Source organism: Monodelphis domestica, chromosome 1 (genome assembly GCF_027887165.1).
Source record: "Monodelphis domestica isolate mMonDom1 chromosome 1, mMonDom1.pri, whole genome shotgun sequence".
Lineage (NCBI taxonomy): Eukaryota > Metazoa > Chordata > Mammalia > Didelphimorphia > Didelphidae > Monodelphis > Monodelphis domestica.
In genome coordinates this window covers 439074958-439100780 of record NC_077227.1, presented here as the reverse complement: position 1 = coordinate 439100780, position 25823 = coordinate 439074958, and the positions used below count along the sequence as shown (strand labels likewise).

General features: G+C 39.5%; 2 protein-coding genes and 3 non-coding genes across 8 annotated transcripts; 3 read left to right on the top strand and 2 right to left on the bottom strand.

The window, feature by feature from the left end:
* Nucleotides 1–10314: 10314 nt before the first annotated feature.
* LOC130456438 (uncharacterized) lies at nucleotides 10315–11011 on the bottom strand. The gene has a single exon (XM_056812242.1). The coding sequence runs from the start codon at nucleotides 10879–10881 to the stop codon at nucleotides 10315–10317; it is 567 nt and encodes a 188-aa protein (XP_056668220.1). The 5' UTR covers nucleotides 10882–11011.
* Nucleotides 10582–22628, top strand: CCNE1 (cyclin E1). Of its 4 annotated transcripts, none has more exons than XM_007474808.3 (12): nucleotides 10582–10722; nucleotides 12067–12110; nucleotides 12203–13289; nucleotides 13490–13558; nucleotides 18009–18139; nucleotides 18246–18381; nucleotides 19742–19888; nucleotides 20418–20513; nucleotides 20800–20937; nucleotides 21065–21176; nucleotides 21280–21437; nucleotides 21966–22628. In XM_007474808.3, exons 2-12 carry the CDS (start codon nucleotides 12097–12099, stop codon nucleotides 22074–22076), a joined length of 2199 nt encoding a protein of 732 aa, XP_007474870.2. In that variant the 5' UTR covers nucleotides 10582–10722; nucleotides 12067–12096; the 3' UTR covers nucleotides 22077–22628. The 4 variants fall into 4 exon arrangements, with proteins under 4 accessions (XP_007474870.2, XP_056668219.1, XP_007474871.2 ...); XM_056812241.1 differs by lacking the exon at nucleotides 10582–10722 and adding an exon at nucleotides 11203–11863; XM_007474809.3 differs by lacking the exon at nucleotides 10582–10722 and adding an exon at nucleotides 11218–11289.
* Nucleotides 10898–10957, bottom strand: MIR7356B (microRNA mir-7356b). The gene has a single exon (NR_162833.1). It is a non-coding gene; the product is annotated as a microRNA mir-7356b (primary transcript).
* MIR7356 (microRNA mir-7356) lies at nucleotides 10900–10960 on the top strand. The gene has a single exon (NR_127579.1). It is a non-coding gene; the product is annotated as a microRNA mir-7356 (primary transcript).
* On the top strand, nucleotides 11757–11821 carry MIR12305 (microRNA mir-12305). The gene has a single exon (NR_162832.1). It is a non-coding gene; the product is annotated as a microRNA mir-12305 (primary transcript).
* Nucleotides 22629–25823: the final 3195 nt, after the last annotated feature.

Sequence of the window (25823 nt, the reverse complement as noted above, 5' to 3'; positions counted from 1 at the left end):
CAGTAAAAACATGCACAGGTCTCCATGATATTGAAAGACCTTAATTTAGCCCCAGGGCTTCTTTACTTCAGCTACCACCCTATTTCTCTCTTACCCTTCACAAATAAGTTTTCTGCATTTGTTAAATCAGTTTCATGCCTAGTTGCTCTCTCTTTAACCTTTTGCAATGTCCATTCCACTGAAAAGTCTTGCTATGTAGTGATCAATCACTTCCCTCTGTCAATTCAACAAAGATTTATTAAGTGGTTACTATATTGGAGGCATTGCACCAGATTCTGGGATCAAAGACAAATGAGAAAGTCCCTGCCCTCAAGTAACTTACATGAGAGTAGAGAGGGATAGTGGCAACAGAAGAAGGACAGAATGAGCCATGAGCACAGTGAAGTAAGCAAATACAAGAGAATTCCAGAAGGAAGGGAACTTTTATTGGGGTAGGAGCAGAGGATGTGAAGAAAAGCTTCCTATGGAAGATGTCACTTGAGCTGAGCCTTGAAGGAAGCTAAGGATTCTCAGGCAGAAGTAAGGAAGGAATGTATGCCAGGCATGGGAAAATATAGCACCAAAATTATAAGGATGAGTTTGGAGAACAGATAGGGTTGGAATAGAGAATGTATAAAGGGGAATAATATGAAGTGATTCTGAAAAGTTAAGATGAAGGCAAATTCTTGAATAATTCAATGGGCAATCAAAATTTATATTTTTTAGCTATAGGCAAACCCCTGCCCCCCACTCTACATTTTTTGAACTGGGGATGGAAGAAAAAAGTAATATGGTCATCCCTGAATCATAGGACTATCAATTTGGCAGCTATGTGAAAGATAGGATCAGAGAAGGGGGAACTGGAAGCTGGGAGATCAATTAGAAGGCTTTTTAAATAGTCTAAGCAAGGAGTTATGAGGGTTTGAACTATGTTAGTGGTCATGAGAAATTTGAGAAGGATGGAAGAGTTGCTGTGGACCTTGAATAGATGAGATTTGGTTAGAAATAGAGGTAAGGAAGGAGTAAAAGATGGTTGTGAACTTGTTGTCCTAAACAGAAATAGGGAAATTTAAAAAGAAAGATGCATTTATGAGAAAGTATGATTTGTTTTAGTCAAGCTGAGTTTGAGCTGTTGATGGAATATCCATATGGAGATAGCCAACAGTTAGTGACTAATATGGCACTAGAGTTCAGGAAAGAGAACAGATTGGGTGTGTAGATTTTGAAGTCATCTGTAGGGAGATAACTGAATCCAGTGAAATGGATGAGATCATAGAGAGAAAGAAAATAGAGGAAAAAAGAGAAGAGGAAAGGAGAGGACATCTTAAAGATAGAGCCTTAGGTACATTCACATTTGGTAGACAAGAGATCAATGAAAATCCAGCAAAGGTAACTGAGGAAGAGTAGTCAGATATGCAAGAGGCAAACCCAAAGAGAGCAGAGTCAGTGAAACCAAGGGAGAGAGTATCCAGTAGGAAAGGGTGGTCAACAGCTCCAAAATGTGCAGAAAGGCCAAGTAAGAGGAAGGCAAAGAAGAAAATTGAGTTAAAAAAATTAAGAGATCACTGGCAACCTTGGAGAGAATAATTTTCATTAGAAATTAAAGGTCAGAGGCCAGATTGCAAGAGACTGAAGAGTGGGAACAAATGAAATGGAAGCAAAAAGGGTAGATGGCTCTCAGAGGATGGATAGTGAAAGAAAAAGAGATATAGGATAATATAATTTATGAGGATGATAGCTTGGAGTTATGTTTTTTTTTTTTGAGAATTGAGAAAATTTAGCCATATTTTCAGACAGAATGGAAGGATCCATGAGATAAGAATACTTTCCCTCCCCAATCCTTTCTCTACCTCTCTAAGACTTTTTCTGTCTCCTTTAATGAATCCTCATATTCCATTTTTTGAAGGTACCTGTCATGGCTTGGGTCTTAGCTCTCTAATCTTCTGCTACAATATATCATTGTCTATCCCAAAGTCACATTTCTAGCACCAAATTTTTGTCTGTTCTAGTTCCTTAGAGGAGATAATTTCAATTCAGTTCAGCAATCACTTTCTAAGAATCTAGAAAGTGCAAGATATTATATCAAGTATTGTGGATACAAAAACTGAAAAATAACACAGTTCTTACTCTCAAGGAACTTAAACAATATACTTAGAATAGGTTAGCAGGTAGTAAAATATGTAACCAAATAACTATGCTCTGAAGTAGGGTGAAATAAAGGTCTGGACATTAAATGCTATTAAACATTTGAGGTGTAAAAGATCACTTGTCTTGGTGAGAGAAGAGTTGTGGGGTTGGGGAAGAATTATGTGGCACTTGATCAGCATCTTGAAGGAAAGGAATGCTTTCAATAGCCAAAAGATAAAGAAGCAATGTATTCTAAGCATGGGAGATAGCCTGTGCAAATACAGGAGAGTAGGATGAGATTGGACATAGTCAATTGTACAGTTTAGATGAAACATAGGGTGAGCAAAAGAATGTAATGAGAATGAAATTGGAAAGGTGGATTGGAGCCAGAACATAGACGACTTTACATAGGATAAAAAATATTTTCTTATAGACAACAGGTAACCACTGAAGGTTGTTAAGCAGAGGAATGACACAACACATGTAACATTATTTTGGCAACCATGTGAAGAATGGATTGAATCAGGGATCAACTGGAAGCAGGAAGACTTGCTAGGAAGTTGGTACAATAGGGCATATGATCAGTAATGAGGACCTAAACTTGAAAGAGATGGAACTGGGCTGGCAGAGTGTGGTTATGATGGGATATAAGATATAAGAACATAGTGACTAAGTGGCTGTAATGGATGTGCAAGAAGAAAGAATCAACAATGATACATGTAAAACCCAGTGGAATTGCTCATTGGCTACAGGAAGGGGGAGGGAGGATGGGAGGAAAAGACCATGAATCATGTAACCACGGAAAAATATTCTAAATTAATTAAATAAATTCCAAGCAAGAATCAAAGAAGACTACTAATTTCCAAACTTCAGTGACTGAGACAATGTTAGCTTCCATCAATAAAAAGGACAGGGAAGAGGTGAGGAGTTTTGTTTTGGACATGTTGCATGTCTATCAAGCAACTGGAAAGTACAGGGCTAGAGCTCAATCCCATATTTTTAAAATGCTATACAAAACATTTTCATGAATATTATCTCATTTAATCCTCCCAACGACCTTGTGAGATAGGTGGAAAAGGTATCATTATTCCCATTTTGTAGATGAAAAAACTTGTGGCCACAGAAGTCACAAATGGGACTTGCCCCAAGTCCCATGGTTAGTTGATTAATTGGTTAGTTGCAGAGTCAAGAACCAGGATCCAGGACTTCTGCCCCCCTTGCTGCTCTATCCATCAAACTATATATCCGCTTTCTGCTTTCTGGAAAGTATAAAAAGCAATTAGAAGCCAAATCTAGAGAATAAGGTAGAGAATCGGGCTGAGTAATATGGTTTTGAGTCCAAAATGAGGTATGATTGTAAAGTAATTGGACTGAATTTCTTGTGTGACCTGAAGACTAGCTCAGCCAGCCAGTTCCCAAGAGGATTTCCAGACAAACTTGAAGCAATGGCAACATTGTTGGAATAAATGTGTTGCCTCCTCATGGATCTACTTTGAAGGGGACAATATTCATTTGGGTGTGTACATTCTGGAGTGTTAGTGAAAAGAATAAACAGGGCTACATCTGGTATACTGTCTTGTCTATAAGAAGGTATCAGTTGAATGGAACTGAGTATTTGCGTGTCTCCCAATCAGATTATGAGTGCCTGAAGAACAAGGTTTGTCTTTTCTTTCTGCCATTTCCCACACAGTATAGCTGAGAATAGGACTAAGAAAGCACACATGGGTTCAGTAAAGACTTTTGGACTGGGTTTATGAATGTCTAGTTGGCCTAAGTTGGTCTGCCAGTGGCCCTTACTTGCAACAAAAGGGCTTAGAGTTAGGTAAGTGACTTTGATTTAAAATGGGACTCTAAGATTATCTTGGAATTTTATTTATTATACTATTGTGCCCTCATCTTCTCCTTCCCTTTCTCTATCAGTTTAACACTATGCAAAGCTCTGTGACAAATCTTGGGGTGGGGAAGGATAAAGAAACAGAAAGCATTATACATGGACTCTCTTACCCTTGACTAATTATCTCTCCAATTAGTGGAGGTAGGGGTGATTGAAATGAACTAAGAAGTTCCTGACTTTGTTATGACTATAAGGATGGAAAGTTAATATGGTCTCCACTGCCTCATGGAAAACTAATTCATATTGGGTTCATATTTATTCTTTAGACTTATTAAGGGTTGATTTTATCATAACAGCTTGACCTTTTATAAGAATAACATAGATAAACTGGGAAAGCCTTTGAGGAGGCATCTAGGTAGTTCAGTGGATTAAGAGCCAGGCCTAGAGAAAGGAAGTCTTAAGTTCAAATCTGACTTCAGACATTTCTTAGTTATGTGGTCCTGAGCAAGTCACTAAACCCCATTGCCTAGCCCTTACTACACTTCTGCCTTGGAACCACTACACATTATTGATTCTAAAATGGAAGGAAAGAAAGAAAAGAAAGAAAGGAAGGAAGGAAGGAAGGAAGGAAGGAAGGAAGGAAGGAAGGAAGAAAGGAAGAGAAATGAAGGAAGAAAGGAAGGAAGAAAGAAAAATGAAGGAAGGAAGAAAGAAAGAAAGAAAGAAAGAAAGAAAGAAAGAAAGAAAGAAAGAAAGAAAGAAAGAAAGAAAGAAAGAAAAACTGAGAGAAACAAGAACTGCCAGGTATACAGAGGTAATATCATTTGAACCAGACCTTGAAGTAGATGATTACTATCCATGGATTGGCAGACAAGGGGAAGAGACACTGGGAATTCCCAGAAATGGAATCAGACTGATCAAATTGAGAGAAAGGGATCTAATATTTAGCTATAAGGATTTTGGGTTACATGTGGGGTGGAGTAGAGAAGAGATGTGATAGTGAAGAGCTCCTTGAGGTGAGGTGCCATGTGATATACTTTTCTGTATTCAATGGTTTAAAACAAATTAATACTTATTATGCTTAAGGCCTTAATAATGGTACTTTGTGAACATTACTTAATGTTTGCATCTTGCACCAAGTCTGGAGTGGAGAGTTCTATCGCTATCATAATTTTCATTTTCTAGATGAGGATTCTGAGGCAAAGAGAGATCAAGTGGCCTGCCATCACCAAAAAGCTAATATTTGATGTGAGACTTGACCTCAGGGATTCCAGACTACTAAGATCAGTGCTTTATCAGGAAGCTATGTGGTCTAATAGATAGAAAGCTAGGCCTGAAGTCAGGAGGACCTGGGTTCATATGTGACCTCAGACACTTCCTAGCTGTGTGACCCTGGACAAGTTAATTAACCCAATTGCCTAGACCTTGTTGCTCTGCTCTTAGATCAATATTTAGTATCAACTCTAAGACAGAAGGTAAAGGTTTTTTTTTTTTTAAAAGGTCAGCACCTTATTATGCTGAATACTTTTAGGAAAAGAGAGATGAATAATCTTTGGTTTCAAGAAGCTTACATCACAGCAGGGGAATCTTAGATACTTATTAGCTTTGCTACCAATTATAAGTCACTAAACTTTTCTCAGCTTCAGTTTCCTTATCTGTAAAATGGAGAATAACAGCACCTACCTGACAAAGTTGCCATGAAGATCAAATGAGATAGTCAATGGGAAGTACTTTGTAAACCTTAAAGTGCTATATAAATGCTAGATGTGTGGACAAACAAAAGGAAAAGACAGAATACTATGAATGTCCAGTGAGTTACAGGGATGGTAAAGGGCCATGAGATCATGCTATATCAGGATCTATTGAAGGAACTGCTGATGTTTAGTTTAGAGGACAGAAAACTTAGGGGAAACATGATAGCTACCTTCAAGTATCTGAAGGGCAGTCATGTGGTTGAGGGGATTAGACTTGTTCTGCCTGGCACCAAAGGACAGACTTAGGAAGAATGACTGGAAGTTAACATAGAAGTAGATTTAGGTTTGATGTAAGGAAAAGCTTCCCAACAATTAGAGCTATCCAAAAGTGGAATAGGCTTCTGGGGACACAGTAGGCAGGAGAAGGGGAAGGGGAGTGGGGTGGTGACCAGGGTTGGAGAGGAGGGAGTGCCATCTATCTCAGTAAAAGTCTTTCAAGCAAGGTCTTGACCACTTTCTGGCTAAACTATAGAGATAATTTTTGTCCAGCTACTGGTTGGATAGCCTTTGAAGTCCTTTAAACCAGAGATTCTTTAATCTTTTTTGTGTCATGGACCTCTTTGGCAATCTGGTAAAGCCTATGGATCCAGATCTCAGGATGTTTTTAAATGCATAAAATAAAACACAGAGGATTATGTATAGAAACCAATTATATTGGAATAAATAAATACATATATATATGTATATATATATTAAAAGGCTAGTTAATAGACCCTGTTATGAACCCCTGTTCTGTGTCTGTGATAATTCTACATGGCACACAAGTGCTATAGAAGTTCAGAAAAGGGCAGATGCCTGTGGGCTGGCAAAGCTTCACATAAGAGGTGGGATATGTGCTGGGTTTTGAAGAATGAATAGCATTTTGACATTTAGAACTGCAGGGAGGGGGACATAGAATAGGCATCAATAAATATTTGTTGATTGATTGAAGGGGACAGATGGGAGAAAGGCACACAGGATTAGAGGCAACACTCTTTGGATATCCAAAGTTTATATCATTTTAAAAATCAGTCTTATTGCTTATAGTTAAATCTCAGAGAATCAAATTGGAAAGTGTGGGAGACAAACTGGTCCCCCCCAATATCCTTCAGATTGACCTGTTATATACATAGTACTATTTAAATGTCCCTGTCTAGAGAGATTCACCTCTTTTCAGTCAAGATGTGAAGCATTTAAGAAATATCTATTAAGTGAAAGGGCAATATAATAAAATATTAAAAATATGGATATAATTGAACATAACTGAAAATGGAAATACAAAAGAACCAATGTCAATTTCAGATTGATTCACAATTTTTATAAAAGAGAGAGAGAGTCATAAGAAGAAGAGCCCTACATTACAAAGAACATTTTTTGCAAGGGGGGAAAAGTTGCCTTTTGGGCAAATCATTACATCTCTATGGGATTCTGCTTCCTCATCTGGAAAATTAATACTTTCTCTGCCTGGACTACCATTCTATAGTTCTACAATTCAAGAATTAGATGAGAACAAAATTTTTCAAAGATTTAGTGAAAACAGTAAGTTGGACAATGAATGAAGAACAACACCCTTCAAGAAAAGAGGCAAAAGTATATTGATTTTAAGGGGGGAAAGAAGATGTAGAATGGGGGGGGGTCAAGTATAGAGTTTGGGATGGTACAGGAGAGGGCATGCCTGTTGTAGAGGTTCTCAAGTAGAGATATTAAGGTGACTCACTACTTCACACTTCTGCCTGAGGATGGTTCTGAAACTTTCAAGATTGGTGTTTTGGAACCTTTTACCACATGAAGAGGGGACCACTTGGACTGAGTTTTGAAAGGTAGAAAGGATATGGTTGAGATGGAAGTGTCATCCACAGAAGTTTCCTCAGGCTACATTCAGTGGCAACTGTGATACAGGTTGCCCTGTCCTGGCTCAGGCAATAGTTTTCAATCTGCTTTACTATCATTCTTACTCCCCAAAACCTGTTAACAAATGACCAATTCACTCATTCAACAACCATGAGTTAAGGTACTAACAAGGAAGCCTTGAAACATCCAAATGTCTGGCAGGAAGGAGAAACCCTGGGCCTAGATAATCCCTAAACTGAAAGCTGAGACCCAAGGATAAAGAAAAGCTCACTTCCTTGGAGTGCAATCAATACCAACTGCAGACAGACAGAGGCTGCTTCAGTGACAGCAGAGTCCAGTTGTGCACACAGCTGCCCAAACTTCATGGACTATCAGGGAGAAAGTAAACCTTCAAAATGCTTGCCTTGTCTCATTACTTGCATATCTCCCAAGAGGAAGGAGAATTGGTACATCTGTAAAGGAGGATTAGGTGTGGTGGTGGTGTGTTCTGGGAAGGCTGCTTTTTTCCCAGGGAGTTCCCCCTCCAGGGGCAGAGAGGCCCCTCTGCCTAGAGGAAAATTGGTTCACAGCCCTCCTCAGATTTGGCCCTTACCTGTCTTCTCCTCCCATTTCCCATGCCTGTGTCTAAACTTGTTCTACTCTAAACAAGTATTATTCCCTAAAATCCCCATAATGTTATTTCCTAAGCTTCATTGTAGAATGGGCTAGGAAAGGATGTAGGAAAACAGAAAACTAAGGGATTAACCCAGGTTTGGTTTTCCTAAATGAGCACTAAACTGTAAGCTTTTTGAGGCCAGTAGACATGTCTTATTTTATATTGCATCTCTCCAGCAGAATTTTGCACATGATGGATGCTTATATACTACCAAATAAATAAATGTTTGTTGAACTAATTTGAATCCTTGCTTTGCAAAATGAACTTAGAAACAGTGAATGTTATGAGTTGAAAGGAGGGAGAAAAGAGTTGGAAAGGCACTTTGAATCATCTAGTTGACTCCACTCCCCTTTCCATTTAACAGATCTGGACTTGAGACCCAGAGAGGTTAAGGGACTTGAAAGCCTTAAATGAGAGTCAGTAAGAGGAAGATTTGAATGAAAAGCCTATTCTCTTAACTCAGGGCAATATGCTTTCTCCTGCACAATCAACTTCAGGTTCCTCCCTCCCTCTCTTTTACCCAACCACACCAGAGCCTAATAATCATCTTGTAAAATCCTTCTCACCCTAGGCACCACGGAGACTACCATATTTATCATTAATTGGAAGAATCCTTCACTCACAGCATTCTGCCTTCCTTAACCATTTGAAGAAATACTGGATGTCACTTAAATCTTGGTCTCTGTATAGTCCACACCAGAGACTGATAGATAATAAAACTAAGGCACAGAGACCAGTGATTTGCCACCTTAATGGTAAGCAGTAGTGTTTGATAATGAATCAAGCCCTCAAACTCCAAATCCATTACTCTTTCCACTGAAACAGCCCAAGTCTTCATTCATTCACTCATTTGTTCCCATTCATTCCACAAATACGATCAAGTCCCTACTACACCTCCTAGAGTTGAGTTTGTGAGTAGAGATTCTATCCCTGGGATTTTTCAGGGCTGTCTCCATTTCAAAATAAGAAAGTGTACTTTTTAACGAAGGAAATTTTACCAAAGAAATATCCTTTATCAGACCACATTTCCCAATTTTGGGTCAGAAAATATAGCTGCGGCATGTTGTTAAGGGACCCAGGAAAAGAACTATTTATAAATAATGACTTGAGCTTACCTACTTTTTTTGTGGAGGAACCACGATTTACAGCCATGCCAGATATCACCACAAGGCCATGTGCAACGAAGTGCTAAGTTGAATGAAACCAGGGGCCAGAATGTCTGGTACAGCTAGTAAGTACCAAGGGGCCTCCAGGGCCGGAGAATTCAACTTGGGTTGGAAAAAGTCTCCCAACTTGGAATCAGAGGTTTCGGGGGAACGGGGAGCAGAAGGAAAAATGACACAGGGTCCTGCGGAGCAAGGTAAACATAGTGTTATCCTACCCAGAGCATATTACCACAGGGGCAAAGGGAGAACAGAAAGATTTGGGACAGGCAAGCATGGCCTTGGGAAAAAAAAGTGGTCGAGACATGCCCCCCCCTCAAACTCACATGAAGAAAGACGCTAAATACAACCCGCAGAGGTGATTGAGAAGACCACAGAGCAGTAATGCTTCCCCACCTTCAAAGTTCACCTCATCTCACGAAACCATTCCCTAAGTCTGAGGGTAGAATGAAGCCTTCAGTCTGGGGCCCCTATACTCATTTCCTCTCCCTCTAAAAGGGTTATCACAATCGTCCCCTTGTTTTTACATGGATCTGGAGGCGACCACGCAGGGTTATTTTTTTTTTTTTCGGCTCTGGCTGTTGAGAGAGAACAGCGGTGCAAGGAGGAGCCCCGCCTCCCTTCCCCCGCCCTGGAGTTCCAAGCACCCCCTCCCTTCTCTCTCCCTGAGCACCAGGAGGCCCCACCCCGCCTTCTCCAGGCAGCTGCACTTCAGTACGCATGCTCCCTGTGCACTGTAGGGGGTCGTGGGGGGGGGCGGGTAGATTCTCATCCGGAGCTGCTGGCCCCATGCCCCCTACCCCCAGAGCTCGACACCCAGGCAGAAAGAGCTGGCCTTGACCCGACTCAAGCACTGAGACTGGGTCTGGCTAGACTTGGGGGAGGGGGGATTAGGGGAGTGAGGTGGGGGGAGGGGAGGGGAAGAAATGAGGGGGTGGGGTGGGGGGGCCACTGCGCGCCTTAGATATTTTTTTAATGTCCCGCTGGAGGGGGGCGCGGGCAGCCAGGGTATAAAGGAAGGTAGCTGCGCCCTGCACATCCCACCAGAGCTGCCCAGGAGCTCCGAACTTCGCCTCCTCTGGCCTCTTCCTTCTTCGCCTCAGGCCTTTGCCTCTCCTCCTCTTCACCCTGCCTCCCTCGGCCAACCCCGATCACCAGCTGCCGCCTGCGGGCATCCACCAGCAGCCCCCAGCTCCGCCACCGCTGCCGCCACTGCCGCCTCCACCACCCCAGCCGCTGCCTCCACCACCCCCACCAGCTCCTCCCGCTCCACTGCCACAGCCTCCACCGCCTCCGCCTCCACCGCCAGCGCCTGCTGCTGCTGCTGCTGCTGCTGCTGCTGTTGCTGCTGCTGCTGTCACCAGCCGCCGTCCGCTGAGGGTAAGGATGCACCTGGGGCTCGCGAGGGAGAGCAGTAGGAGGGAGGCGGGCATAGTGGGCATCCCATTGCCACAGCAGGTGAGTTCCACAGGCGATCCCGGATAACAGCCAAGCTCTCGCAAAGGAGTCTTCACCGCAGCCGCAGCCGCATCTCTGCATCCAAATCCCTGCGGCCAAGTCCCTGCAGCCAAGACCCTGCAGCCTATCTTTGCAGCCGGGTCCTCGCAGCCGGGTCCTTGCAGCCGGGTACTCGCATCCTCATCCTTCCAACCCAGTGACTGCAGCTGGGGTCAGCGGAGCTCCACGTCCTTCGGCTCCCGCGGGTCAGAACCAGCTGGTAGAGCCAGCAAGGGCCACACTCCGAACGGTGTGGCGTGGCAGGAGGAGCTGCAGGCAGAGGCAGGAGATCGGTGGAGGAGGGCGGGGAGTGGGAGCCGCAAACACCGCCCCTGAGGGCGGGCGGGCCAGCCCCGCCAGCCAGCAAGCCAGCAAGCGGCAAGCGGGCAGCGAGCTAGCCAGCAGAGCGGGAGCAAGCGGGTGGGAGATGGGTTCTGGCCCGATGGAAAGGTAGAGACAGAGGAGGGCACGCTGTCCGCTAGCTTGCTTGCTTGCTGGTTTGCCTAGGAGGGTCCGCGGTGGGGTCCGCCGTACGTGCTGCCCGTAGCCCAGCGGGTTCACGAGACTATCCCTGCCTAAACTCCTTCCTTGCTCTGTCATTGCCTCTGCCACCTGGATTCCAGCTGCGTGGCCGCCTGCCAGAAAGAGCAGCGGCAGAGGTAAGGAAAGAGAAACGGAGGCAGAGGTAAGGAAAGAGAAACGGAGGTGAGTCGGGATTCGGCGGACCCCGGGATTACCCGAGGATGTGGTAGTAGCCACCGCTGGGGCCTCCACCACTGCTGCTCGGGACTTGGGGTTCGCTCTTAGTAAAGCTGCTTAGTTTCTCTCGCCCTATAGTTTGACAGGAGGCACGCCGAGAGGGAGCGGAGGTGACCCTTCCCTCCCCTTCCCCCGACTTTGCACATAAGCCCGCAGAGGCAGGTCTGGTGCCCCGGGTTGCACTTGAGTTTAAAAGATCAGTGCACCCCGAGTACCGCTGTTCTCTGAGGGCTGAGGGAGGTCAGAGTCTCATTGCAGTGACTAGGTGGGTCGTCACTTGGAGATTGACCATCAAGATCTGTGACATCTCTTTCTTTCCAAACTACCATTTGCCGCCGGGGGCTTGGGAAGGAAGGAGTAAAGAGGGAGAGGGAGGTGTTCTTTTGGGAATTAGACAGCTGCTGGGGAGATTGCTGTTGCTCGACAGAAACTTAGTCCTTTTAATCTTTTCTCTTTCTGTCCCTCTAGAACTGAGGTCTTAACCCCAGATCTGCCATCATGTCTAGAGAAAGGTGAGTATCTCCACTGACAGGGTAAGAGAGAAGGTGATTTAGGGGCAAAGCCCCTACCAATAACCCCCCTCCCCATTGGCTTTATTTTGCAGTGGTTCCGAGGAATATCAGGAGAAGGAGGAATTTACCCAGGATGTGAAAGAAGAACATGTCGATGAGAAGGAAGATTCAAATCCTGATGAGCTTGTGAATGGGAAGGAAGAGCCAAGTCATGATGAGCTTATGAATGGTACTCATGAGCAAAGCCATGACGTGCCTATGAACGGGACACATGAGCCGAGCCCAGATGAGCTCTTCGATGGGGAGGAAGATCCAAGTATTGATGAGCTTGTCTATGGGGATGATGATCCAAGTTTTGATGAAGTTATCTATGAGGAAGAAGATCCAAACCCTGATGAGCTTGTCTGTGAGGAGGAAGGAGCAAGCTTAGATGAACTTATCTGTGAGGAGGAAGATGCAAGCTTAGATGAGCTTGTCTGTGAGGAGGAAGGAGCAAGTTTAGATGAGCTAGTCTGTGAGGAAGAAGACCCAAATGCTGATGAGCTGATCTGTGAAGAAGACCCCAGCCCTGATGAGCTTATGTGTGATGAAGAGGAGGCCAGTCCTGAGGAGCTAATCTGTGATGAGGAAGATCCCCATGCAGATGAGCTTATTTGTGAGGAAGAAGACCCAAATCCAGATGACCTTATCTGTGAGGAAGAAGACCCAAATGTTGATCTTATCTGTGAAGAAGAAATTCTTCACCCCGATGAGGAGGATGACTTCATTTGTGAGGAAGAAGACCCAAATCCCATTGATCTCATCTGTGAAGAAGAAGATCCAAGCTTCCGTGAGCTTATCTGTGGGGAACAAGATCCAAGTCTCCATGAGCTTTTTGATGGGACAGATGAACCAAGACCCAATAGGAGGGAAAATCCAACCCCAGATGGCAGGGAAGATCCAAAACCCGATGGCAGGGAAGACCCAAATCCGGATAACAAACAAGATCCAAGTGCTGGTGAGCTCTTTGATGGGAAGGAAAATCCTAGGCTTAATGAGCATGCAGATGGGAGAGAAGAAAGGAGCCCTGATGGGAAGGAAGAGAATAAGAAGAGTGAAACCGACTCAGGAAGGGAGCAAAGAGGCAGTGGTTCAACAGATTCTTCCCGCTCCAGGAAAAGAAAGGCAGATGTAGCTGTGGTGAGTACAAGGGAGGTAAAATATGGGGAACCTTTCTCTGCTATAGACCTCACGTGTCCGGGGACTATAAGGATCCTTACTTAGGCAATGTGGGAGAAAAGATTAGATTTGAACAGACAGCTCTTGATCAAACTTTACACTTACAGTTTTGTGTTGTTTGGGTTTTTTTTCCTCTTGCTTAATGTGTTTTTTGGATTTAGTTTTTGCTGGATCCAGATGAAGTTTTGGCCAAAAGGGAAACAATTGGAAGAACTGCAGTCAGGATACCGGTAAGCTTCATAGTCCTCAAGCATAATTATTGTTATTTCTTGACAATGATTAAGAAGATTTTTAAATTTTCTAGTTTTCTCCCTCTTTACTATATAATCACATGTTTACTACACCCTTTTATTCTCCCTCACTCATTATGATTAAAGTTGAATTAAAGGTAATCCTTGCCTAACTATGTATTCTCAGCTCTTAACAAGCTGTAGACTGCCAACCCCTTCTCCCCGCATTAGGAATACTCTGGACACTTAGATTTTAGATGTCACATAAAAACTGGAAAAGATCTTTGCAATCATCTGTTTCAAGCATTTCCCTTTACTGGAGAGAAAACTGAGTCCTAGAGAAGTAAAATGATTTGCCTATGATAACAAAGCTAATACTGGCAGACAGACCTAAAATCAAGGTCTCCAGCCTCTTTGTCCAGTGTACAATCTCACATATAAACCAAATTAGAAATATATATCTTAGACATCTTCTGGAAAAGGACAAACAGCTCAGGGTAATTGGGTTAATGGTGGTTTCTGAAAGAGAAAGGTTCTAAATGAAGACTTCTCCCTATTTGGAATTCTTGTATTCCTTCTACAAAAAGCACATGATAGCCTTAAATAAAATGACTTAAGTTTGTGACTTGATGACTCTACTTCACCACTTCAGGCTAGTGATTATTATGTATATTTAGTACTCAACTAAAATTGTCACTATCAACTGGATTTTGAACTGACCTCAATAGGTATAAGTATTTGTAGAAGATTTTATATATTAATATGTTTCATTACAGAATTTCAGGTGACTAGTCTCTCTTTCCTTTCCCTTAAGAAAGAGTCACTAAAATTATACATTGTGAAACCTGATGCTCATCATGAAAAGAAACCAAACTATCTTTATCTCCAGAAATGACTGGTGGCCATAGTCATAGTTTGGATTTAGAGAAAGCACTTCTCACTCTCTCCCAGACCCAGGCATATGTTGTAACATCATATAAAGAACAGGACTAGGAATATTTATTTAAGCCAAGTTAAGTGTTGCAAAGTTGGGGATGAGCAGTACATCATTTCATAGGATAATGAACAATGTGTTGCATCTAAACAGAGGTAGCAGCTGGAACCTTAAAGAGTAAAGTGCTTCATAACAGATGGGCAGCATTGTGTGAAATGGTAGTCATAGTTGAATATAAAAGACACATTCAATCCTTCCTTAGCAGGATTCACTGAATATTGAAAAGTGAGATGAATGACTTTCTCCTCAATTGGAAAAAAAAAAGTATTTCAGTTTAATAAAAGAAGTAGTCATTCCTTTCTCTTTATTTTCCCTCATCCTCTCTAAGTCAATCCTTTAATCAAACCCAATTATGAGGATGCTATCACCCCATTTTAAAACTATTCCATTTGGTATTCTTTGATTAGAAAATAAATTTATGTTTTATGCCCTCTCACCTAAAAATCTTTATGTACCTACTATGGTATATCTTCATTTCTTAGAGAGAGCAGCAAGAGTGGGTACTAGGTTAGTTATTTATTGTAAAATTTAAACACTTAAAAATGTTTCCACTTCTTAAATGAGAAACAAATTAAGCATGTCTTTTGCCCTTTGATATATTACTAGAATGTGATAATATCTTGCCTCTATATAACATGTTCTAATGGCAAAGTACTTTATAATACTTCATCTGAGATAATCTAGTTTATCTATCTTATCTCAACTGGTCACATAGCAGTGGTATATGAATAGTCATACATACTGAATTTACTTGTATCAATTCCCTGCCATAGATGTTTTAAGGGTTTATCATAATTTTCCACATCCTCAGAACAGATTCCTATTTATTTTATAAATATAGTGATATCTGAGTTCATCAGCCTACTTAGGGAAGAATGCCTTTGATATGAATTTGTGAAGCTAGAATTTGGATATATAATTGAAATCTTTAGTCAGCTTATGAATATAATCATTCTTTTAAAAAGTTAATAATTATTGACCTGCTGAAATAAGTGCATTATTTATTATAATTCATTAAAAGAATAACAAACAGGTTACTGTGAACTATCTTTAAATGTCATTAGTAATACCATCTTTGAAAAACTGCTTCATCACAACCATATCTAGTCTTAGTATAATATTGATCTTCAGGTCCTCTACTAAATATTAGTAGTAATTTTATTAAGTTCTAAGACTAAAATAGTACATCCATCATGTTGCCACAAAATTTTTATAGCCCTGAATCCCATTTTTTTTCATTAGAACATTACCTTAGCTTTCTGATTATTCCCTAAAAACCTAAAAATTTTATATGATTTTTTTCTGAGCCTTATTCAGTTGAAAATATATGAAGAATTAGAGATGGTCCTTTCTCTAACTCTCCTCTTGAATTTGGGCTAATCTCTCTTTAAAAGTTAGGTATATCTTTAGGGTATAATTCATGAAGTGTTGTAGTGTTGTTGCTTTACCTAGTTCTTCTGTAAGATATCTCCTCTAGAGAAGAATTAAGGTATTCTTGGGTTCTTGGGTCTCTTGTAACTCTTCCCTGACTTGTAGTTTAAAAATGGCTGCCAGCTTATCTACAATGGCCTTTTCTTAGTATTGTCAATTACATGATCAGAGAAGATAGCACTGTGATTGTGCCCTCAAAACAAGATTTCAGGTCCAATGATAGAACAGTAAAATTAATTTAGAGCACTCTTAATGTGCCTCTTGAATAATCGAGTTGCTACCAGCACAGTGGTAAAGACTAATTGGGAGAGGTTTCCTTTCTCACACAAGTTACCCCATGAGCTGTGATGAGAAGTCTTGAATGTCTAGAGCTCTCCTGCTCCAGAGTAAGAAATTATATTTTATAAGGAGCAAGGGGGCTTGATTATAAATTAGATAATCTTAACAGCTTGAAAAGTGCACAAGCAGCCCAAGTGAAAAATGGATGGTAGGCAAAATGTGTTGAAAAAATATCAATTATTACCTAACCAACACTACTTTTGAGCCAGAAACTAGATTTCATTTATTTACAATCATCTCAATATTCTATATTAAACATTAATAACTGCCCTCGTTAATAAATAGAAAGAATAGAAATAACTGCCCTCCTTATTAAGACAATTAAGAAATAGAAGATTGGTAATTTCCCACAGTCTTTCCATGCTGGCATAATTGACTGACATTTTCAGTAAGATGGCTGCTTTGTTAAACAATAACAAAAAAAAGTGGGAGAGGAGTTTCTAAAATTGGGTCTAAAATTATTTGTAAGGCCAGAAATTAAATATGGTAACTTAACAAAACAAGTCTTAATGCAACTCAAACTTTGCTAAAACTTTCCATATTTGAATAGAAATCAAGTATTCCAGCACTTCAGCTGAGACCACTATAACATTTGGGATACATTTAGACTGCAAAGGTGGTCTTTAATGTTTTGGTTTTCTGTTTTTATGGTTTTTATAGAAGGCATTAATTTTTGTTCTCACAATGCTAGATTTATTTCTTATTTTATTTTCCTTAAAAATAGAATAGTACTTTAAATGTGTCAAGCATTTTGATTCTTTCAAGAGTTTTTTTTAGTATTTTTTTTAGTACTTTACAAATATAGAACAGATACATTGTTCCATATAAAACATGTTCTATACAAAACATTCAGAAACAGACTTTCAATTTAAGAGAGATATAATAGGTAGCTACCTAAAAAGGTATGCTAGTTACCTCTATCCTGAATATGAAAGGTGCAGCAATTGATACATTTTTATTTCAAACTTGCTACTGCAAAAGTTGGCAAGTTAGTTTGGTTTGGGCAATTTTATTTTCATAGTCTTGAATATAGAGAGCCAGATTAAAGCAAATATCTTGTTGTAGAATAGATTTACTTTGTCTCTTTTTTTCTTCTCTATTTAAAATGGTAATGTTCTTGTAAAGTGGTCTGCAACTTTATATAAGTAAATCTTTTTTTAGATAAGTAAAATCAAAAGCCCAGAAATCTTTTATAAAATGGTACAAAAGGGAATGAAGAATGTGTCCAGGAAAGAAATTGTAAATAGATGGTGCTTGCTAGGTGAAAGACAAAACTAATGAATTTTTGAGATTAATCTAGACAAGGGGTTCTTAATATGGGATCTCTGAACAGGTTTCACTGAGTTTATGAATTGTTAAATATTTTGATGAGTATATTTCAATGTAATTTATTTCTTTTGTAATCCTCTTTATTTTATATGCTAAAGAACAAAACTCTAGGAAGGGGTCCATAGTCTTGCCTGATTGCCAAAAAGGTTAAAAATCCCTCATCTAGACTTGTATTCATTTCCTTTTTACCTACAAAATGTAGGATTCTGCTTTAATTAAGATAATGAAACTAACACATTTTTCCTGTGGTGTGAAATTTTTTTAATGAATAGTCAGATATAAAAAATCATTAATATTCTCTGTATTGAGAATCATTCTGAGTGACCCATTACCTAAAAGGATGTTTTCCTTGAACAGGCTTTTCTCAGAAATCCCTGGTCAGTGATTCTCACACCTGACAAAGGAGGGGATGAGCCATCACTACCTAATTCTAATATGCCAACTCACAATTTCTCCCAACATAGAGCTACACCATTACCATTATTGGGGTAAGTATTTAACCTGCCACACTTGCCTCTATGCCTTTATCTCTTTCACTACAACTTGCCTTTTACTAACTTTTAGGCACACTAACAAGTGTTTCATTTTTTATAGCTGGGCAAATAGAGATGAGGTTTGGAAAATTATGTTAAGTAAAGAACAGGTATACCTGAGGGATAAGAACTTCATGGAGAGACATCCTTCTCTACAGCCAAGAATGCGATCCATTCTTCTGGATTGGATGATGGAGGTGAGTTTGGCTATTGGCATTAACTGTGACAGTATGGTATAAGCAAGTAGGATGATCACATTTTTCTCATTCACAAAGAATTCTTTGAATTTGGTATTCTGGTTCTTTTTTGAATCCATGGAGTATTCATTTCCTTTCTCATTTCCAAAACATGGACATCAAAGTAATTCTGTTTTTCTTTTCTAATTTGTCTCTAGAACAAACATTTCTATTGTTAAAAGTTTACTACAGCTTTTAACTATGTTACCAATTCAGCTTCTTCTGGGTTTCTCACAATAAGTAATAGTTTAAAAGTCAGAGAAGTTAAGAAACCTAATTCTGATCACAACTGTGATTTTTGCATATGAAAAAGGTGCCCATACTGTTACTGGCAGGTGCTATATTTTGAGCTTAGTGAAGGATATCTGAAAGTTTGTCTTATAAACAATAGTTTCATTTCTAAAGTTAGGTTTTACTTCTGTTCTAAAATATAATGGTGGAACTTGAATATTGGCCAGGAATATTAGTTTATCCTAATCATTAGAAATGGTGCCAGGCCTGCTAAAGGAATTTTCACAAACTTATTTTGCTTACACCAATTTCTGTCTCCTTATTCTTTCAATTACCCTCTCCCCTCCCCCCATATATATAGACCCTTTGCTTATATACAATTTAGATTCTTGCCTAACCAAATTTCCAAACATTAACATGTTAATGTTGGCATATGCTATTCCTAGAAAGACTTAGTGTGCATTATTAGCTTTTGTGATGATCCCTTACATTTGTCTAGCAAATTATCATTTACAGAGCAACTTCACAGAGATTCTCATAAACTCCTCACAACAACCAGTTAGGCTGGGAAGTTTTCCCTGTTTTTCAAATGAGGATACAGACACATTCACGGAGTAAGTGACAGGGTCTCCTCTTGATCCATTGATATTTCTACTGTACTATGATGCCTCTGAAGTCTGACTTTGTGCCTTAGAATGTTGTCTTTAAATGACTGTATCCTGATGTTTATTTAACTTTTTACTCTTTAAACCATAAACCATATATGGTATGTGATACTCAAGCCAAAATGTTTTTAAGGTTTAATTTTTAGGGGTTGATAATTTTTTGTGGGAATTACTTAAGGGGTTCTCTCTTGAAAACAATTATTTTGTTCTCTAAGTAATGAACCTATATGTAGAACTTAGAAGAGTTGGACCATATTAACTAAGGCTCAAGTTCTATAAATAAGTACCCTTATGGGTTAGAGTGGAGAAAAGCAAATGTGTCAGTACTTTTGTTTTTGCTGTTTTGTCTAAAAGTAAAACATTGAAAGTCCATGAAAAACATTCTTTCAGGTAAATGTACTAAAACTTATTAACTATTTTTTCAGGTGTCTGAAGTCTATAAACTTCACAGGGAGACGTATTACTTGGCACAAGACTTCTTTGATCGATATATGGCAACACAGCGAAATATTACAAAAACCCTTTTGCAGCTTATTGGGATTACCTCATTATTTATAGCTGCCAAACTTGAGGTAAAACTTGTTCAAGTTTTTATGTTAGTACTAGATGTATGCTTCAATGAGGTAGGAAATCTGTTCATATTTAGAATACAGACTATTTTTTTTTTATAGTATGGAAAGTACCCTACTTTTGGGCTAATAATATGGTTTGGATGGAGCAAACAGTCTTAATCTTGGCAACTTGGGTTAAGTTACAGTCCAACTTTTAAATGGGAAACTAGGATCATTAAGGGGGCAAAAAAAATTGCTCTAAAGGTATATGGTAGCAAGCATAGTTCATTAATTTCTTTCAGATTTTCATTTGCATCTTGACTACTGTTGGGCTCTTATATTTATCATGTACATATTGCTATGAATTAACCATTTAAAGATGCTAGGATTCCAAATATATGAGTCAGAGATAGAAATCTTTGTGTTTTTGTACTTCTGTTGGTTCAGCAAAAGCAGATAATAGGGTATTTGAATAGACACTATGGCATAGAGATATCAGTGTTTGGCTTTGATGGTAATGATGATTTTCTTTCATTTTTTTTTCTTTCAGGAAATCTATCCACCAAAGCTGTACCAGTTTGCTTATGTGACAGATGGAGCTTGTACAGAAGAAGAGATTCTTACCATGGAATTAATCATTATGAAGGTAAGTTACTAATGATTTATAAAACATTTTCTGCTCAATCTTCATGGAGAATTTCTTCAAGGATGAAAGCAATTGCCTATTTGCATTTGATTCATCTTCAATTGTATACCTAATTATCATATTCTCTAAATTAAGTAATGACCTCTATGTGGACATATTGTAACTCTGAAGGTGGTCGATTATTTGTATGGCAGTCTACCACTGCATGCCAGGGTACTCCATTATCCTTGGTTTTGCTGTTGACCTCTAATTTGCCTCCTCCTTTCCTCCTTCTATTTTATTCTAGGCTCTGAAGTGGCGTTTAAGCCCCATGACACTTGTGTCCTGGTTAAATGTATACATGCAGGTGGCTTATCTCAATGACCTGTATGAAGAAGTGCTCATGCCACAATATCCTCAGCAAATCTTTGTGCAAGTTGCTGAGGTAAGTCCCAGCACATACCACTCATCCCATTTTGTGTGGCGTTCCATCCATCTTGAGTAAATTTCATAGGGTTGTGTTTATTGACATACTGGCTTGTTTTCTATCATGTTTTTGGCCCCCTCTGTAGCTTTTAGATGTCTGCATCCTGGATATGGGCTGCTTTGACTTTACTTATGGAGTGCTGGCTGCATCTGCCCTGTATCATTTCTCTTCCACTGAGATAATGAAAAAAGTTTCAGGTAAGTTGGATTTCAAATGAAGTTGAAGTATATATATATATATAAACTTGACATGTCCTCGTGTAAGCTTTAGATCGAGCACAATTTTCACTTTACTTTCTAGGCTTTGATTGGCCAGAAGTAGAGGAGTGCGTGAAGTGGATGGTCCCATTTGCTATGGCTGTAAAGGAAGTAGGAGGTGCCAGGCTCAAATATTTCAAGGGTGTTCCTAGTGAAGACATGCACAACATTCAAACTCATGTGAACACCATAAACTTGCTGGTCAGTAATAACCTTTATGTTTTCTCATGACAAAATAGGACATCCTACTAGAAGTGACCATTCTCCAGTCCATGTAGTCCCTTTACCCAAATCAGACCATATGTAAATATCCCAGAAAGATATCCACCAATTTAATTCTTTTTTTAAAAATCGTAGAAGGAGGCTCATCACTTTATATTTTTGTGAGCTTAAAGTAGATTTTTAGGAAATCAGTTGAGGGAAAAAATTCACTGAGGAACTGAACCTAATTCTGGATGTACATTATTATGATAATATGAAATTGATCATTTTCCCCTTTTAAAAGCAGCCCATTCGTACCCCCACATTATCACTTCTGAATGTAAGACTGATTTTACTCAGAAGTAACATTTATTTGTTCAACCACCTTACTATAAGGGGCAGTTTTGAAAGCATAATAGAATTTAAACATTATTGTGTGGCTGCACTTCAGCAACTGGTAAATAAATATTAAGTCAAAAGGATACTTTTTTTTACCATTGACATTTATCTCCTTTGGTCTTATTTTAGGACAGAGCTTATGAAAAGCAAGCCATTCTGGCTGATGAGAAAGTGTCTGCTCCCTCTGGAGTCCTCACACCACCACAGAGTGATAAGAAACCTAGCAAAGAGCAGGAGTGAATTTTCCAACACTTCTAATCAGAAATGAATTTGCTGAAGTGCCTGCTCTAAGCTCTGCTCCGTTGACTGCTGCCTGGGGGATTTGTTAGCTTTTACAGATTTGTAGATGGGAACATGCATTTCTTTTTCATAACAGAAGCTTCTTAGAAGGGACTGGGGCGGAAGTAGTGTTTTTATGGAACACACGTTTTAAAAAAGGGGGTCAAGTACACCAACCACCTATAGAACACCAACGAGTGCTCCAGATGCTGCTAGGAGGGTGATACTTGGTCAACCATTCATACAATAAAAAAGCCTTGAAATTAAGTATAACTCTTTCTGGCCTCTGCTTTGGTACCCTAGGGTTATTAATCACATTTAATGCATGAATTCCTAACTATTAGCATTATATTGCAATAGTTGCAACTAGCTGTGGAGGGTAGCTTGCCTTTTCCGCAATATTAATTTGACATAACGCTTTTCTTTTTAACCCTTGCAATATGTAAATTGCTGCTATAGAGCTATTTCATTTCAATAAAGTTACTGTCTCAAAGGCAGTTGGTCTTGCGGAAACTTTGTCTAATTAATTGGAGTTGAAAGTAAACTTTGTTGCCCTTGCTGCTATCCATTAGGCAAAGTCTTGAGTGCCTAGTTGGTAGCTTGTCTTTATCTTTCTACAGTGAACTGTACTTAATGTTGACCAACAAGTTGAGGAATTACTTTTTCCTCCCCCTTTTACCAAGATGACAAATCAAAAAGACCTAATACCAATGAAGGATGCCCCTCAAAAAAATGTGCACACACAACACACACACACACACACACACACATACATGCCCTCATTCATTACAAGAGTCTTGCCTCAACACCCTTTCTGATCACTGTGCAGGGAGGTAGGGAGGGGGAACAGAATAACTAATTTCTAGTCCCTATTATACCACTTAGCTACATAATCCTGGGCAAGTTCCTCAACATTTTCAGAGCTCAAAAAAACATGCCCATTGGAGTGGTCCTGTATGGGGATACTGTGGGAATCTCAAAATGAAAAAATAAAGTCGACTCTCAAGAAACTCCCACTCAGTTTGGGGAGAGAAGACATGACTACAAATTAATAATAAAATAAACCAGTTCATGAGAGGTATGGAAACATAATCTCTAAAATTATAGGCAGGAGAGAACACTTGAGTGGGTGGGATCAGGAAAAGTTTGTTTCCTTACTGCAGCTTCATTAGTCAAATAGGAATAGTCATAGGCAAGGACCCTGGGTTTGAATCTTGATTCTGTTCAAGGCTTTTCCTTGTATAATTTGGGAAGCTCATTTCACTTTTTGGGGCTTCCAGTTTCCTGTTCAGTAAGATGAAGGGGGTCAGCAGTTATTTTTAATATTGTCTCATACTTTGAGAAAGAAAAAATAAAAGTTATTTTCAGGGACCTTCCTCCTCTCTTGCCATATATCTCAAAACTCTTTAACATAACTCTCAATTTTTTTCTTCTTTGACACCATTTTCTAGAAGAAACTGATAAAGAGCTATCTCTTCTTGCCAAAGGCAACTTGCTCTTCTTGATTCCAGACCCTCCTGTCTCCTCTAGTAAACTTCCCACATTCTAGTCTTTAGTCTCTGTCTCTGTCTCTATCTGTCTCTGTCTCTCTCTCTCTTATACACACACACACACACACACACACACACACACATATATTTCCTACTGCCTACAAATGGCACCAGGTCTCCCCAACTTAAAAAAACAACAACAACAACCCTATTGTCTCCTCTACCCTCTCAAATTATTATGGGGAGGGCAGTTTGACTAGACAGTAGAGTAAATGAAGAGGAATAACATAGTAAGCCTAGAAATGTAGTTGGGAGAGAAGAGAAATACCTAATAGAGGTGTATATTTGATTCTATAGGAAGCCCCTGGAATTCGTTGAGTAGGGGTTATAGTCCTTGGCTTTTAGAATATTACCTTGGCATCTGTGTTGAGAATGGATTGGAGAAGGGAAAGACTTGAGAAACACAAATCCTACCATTCTTTTTACCCTTTTTTTTTTAAATTTATGAGAGAAAGTAAAAAGCTTGCCAAACCACCCAGCTAGAGGATGGGATATGAACAGGAGAAACAGTGTTCAATACAGCAGTGTTCAATAGTGTGAAAGGCTTCGATCAAGGAGGAGGATTGAGAAAAGGTATTCGATTTTAACTTCCTCATCCACACAAGCTATCTCTTGTCTCCATGCTAGCTTCCATTTCTGGAATATATTCTCTCATTTCTTCATAAAATCCCACACTTCCAAACATTGAACACTATCTTCTCTTACATGAGACCTTTTATAATCCTCTCCTTTCCCCTGAAAATGCCTCATATTTACTTACTATATATCATGTATCTACTTATATATGACATGTTGTTTCTAATTAAAGGATGTAAATTTCTCAAAAGCAAGGATTCTTTTACTTTTTTACTTTTTATCTCCAGTGCCTTGCAAGTTGCCTGGCATTTAGTAGGTGCCTTAATAAGTGCCTGTTGATTAGTTAATCTCTCTAAGCTTTAAAATCCTATGGTATTAGGATTTGCCTAGCTGAAGGCAGGAAGTTATATAACTTGGTCTCTTGAGGTTCCTTCCTTAAGGTTTTAGATTCTTAGAACTGTCTAAAAGTTAATCAGTACTTATTGTTATTAATAGTGCCCTTCTTGACATAAATTTTAATGTTTAAACTGAAAAAATAGCCTTAAGGACATTAGAAAGCCTATGGCTAATGCCACATATTAAATTATTATCTAAAGATAATTATGTAATACTGAACTGAAACACATATTATACTATCTACTATTTTGATGATCTGTGAATTTATCAATGTGGGTGTTCTCCCCATCTATATCAACCATTTTGTGACTTAATAGATATCGTTTTATATTTATCCTCCCTTTCTTAACTAAACATCTTGAGAAGGCCTTCTATGGTTCATTCTCAATGTCTTTATTTTCCCTTTTCTCACCAGCTTCTAAAGCCTATGAAATCTACCTTCTGACCTCATCATTCACCTGATGTTGCTATCCCCAAAGATACAAATGATGTCTTCATTGCCAAAACTATCAGCCCCTTCACAGCTCTTCCTCTTTCATATTTCTGCAGCTTTTGACACTGTTGAACACCAACATCCTCCTCATGGATATTTTTTCCTTTTGGTATTTTTGTGACACTCTTCCCTCATACTTTTTTTTTTGGTCAATCTGACCACTCCTTAGTCTACTGTGCTGGATCTTTATCCATGTCATGCCCATCAAACATATGTGTCCCCTAGGACTCTGTTTGAGGTCTTCTGTTTTCTCTCTATAATTTCTCATTAGGTGGTTTAACTAGCTTCTATGAATTCATTATCTCTACCCATATGATTGTCAGATCAACTTTTCCAGTGCTATACCTTATCTAGTTGCTTGCCATCAGTAGCTTACTGAGCATCTCATACTCAACATCTCCAAAATAGTAATTACTTCCCCTACCAAAGTCATCCATTCTCTGAACTTCTTTATTACTTTCAAGGGCACCATAATTCTTCCAATATGCTGGTTTGCCACTTCATAATTTTTTACTCTTTTTTTCATTTACTCCCTTTATTCAAACCAATTGTGAAATCTTGTCATTTCTCTACACCTCATGCATATGCTCCCTTTTCTCCACTCACATAGTCACCACCCGAATTAAGGCCCTTATGTTCTTACCTTTAGACAATTGCAACTGCTTGCTAATTGCCCTACCTACCTCAAGTATC

Excerpts from the sequence above, each read along its gene's own strand:
- CCNE1 (XM_007474808.3), top strand. Across the intron at positions 13,290-13,489 it reads GAAAGGCAGATGTAGCTGTG|TTTTTGCTGGATCCAGATGA; the intron begins GTGAGTACAAGG and ends TTTTGGATTTAG. Across the intron at positions 21,438-21,965 it reads TGAACACCATAAACTTGCTG|GACAGAGCTTATGAAAAGCA; the intron begins GTCAGTAATAAC and ends GTCTTATTTTAG.
- LOC130456438 (XM_056812242.1), bottom strand. The coding sequence starts at position 10,881 with ATGCAGAGATGCGGCTGCGGCTGCGGTGAAGACTCCTTTGCGAGAGCT.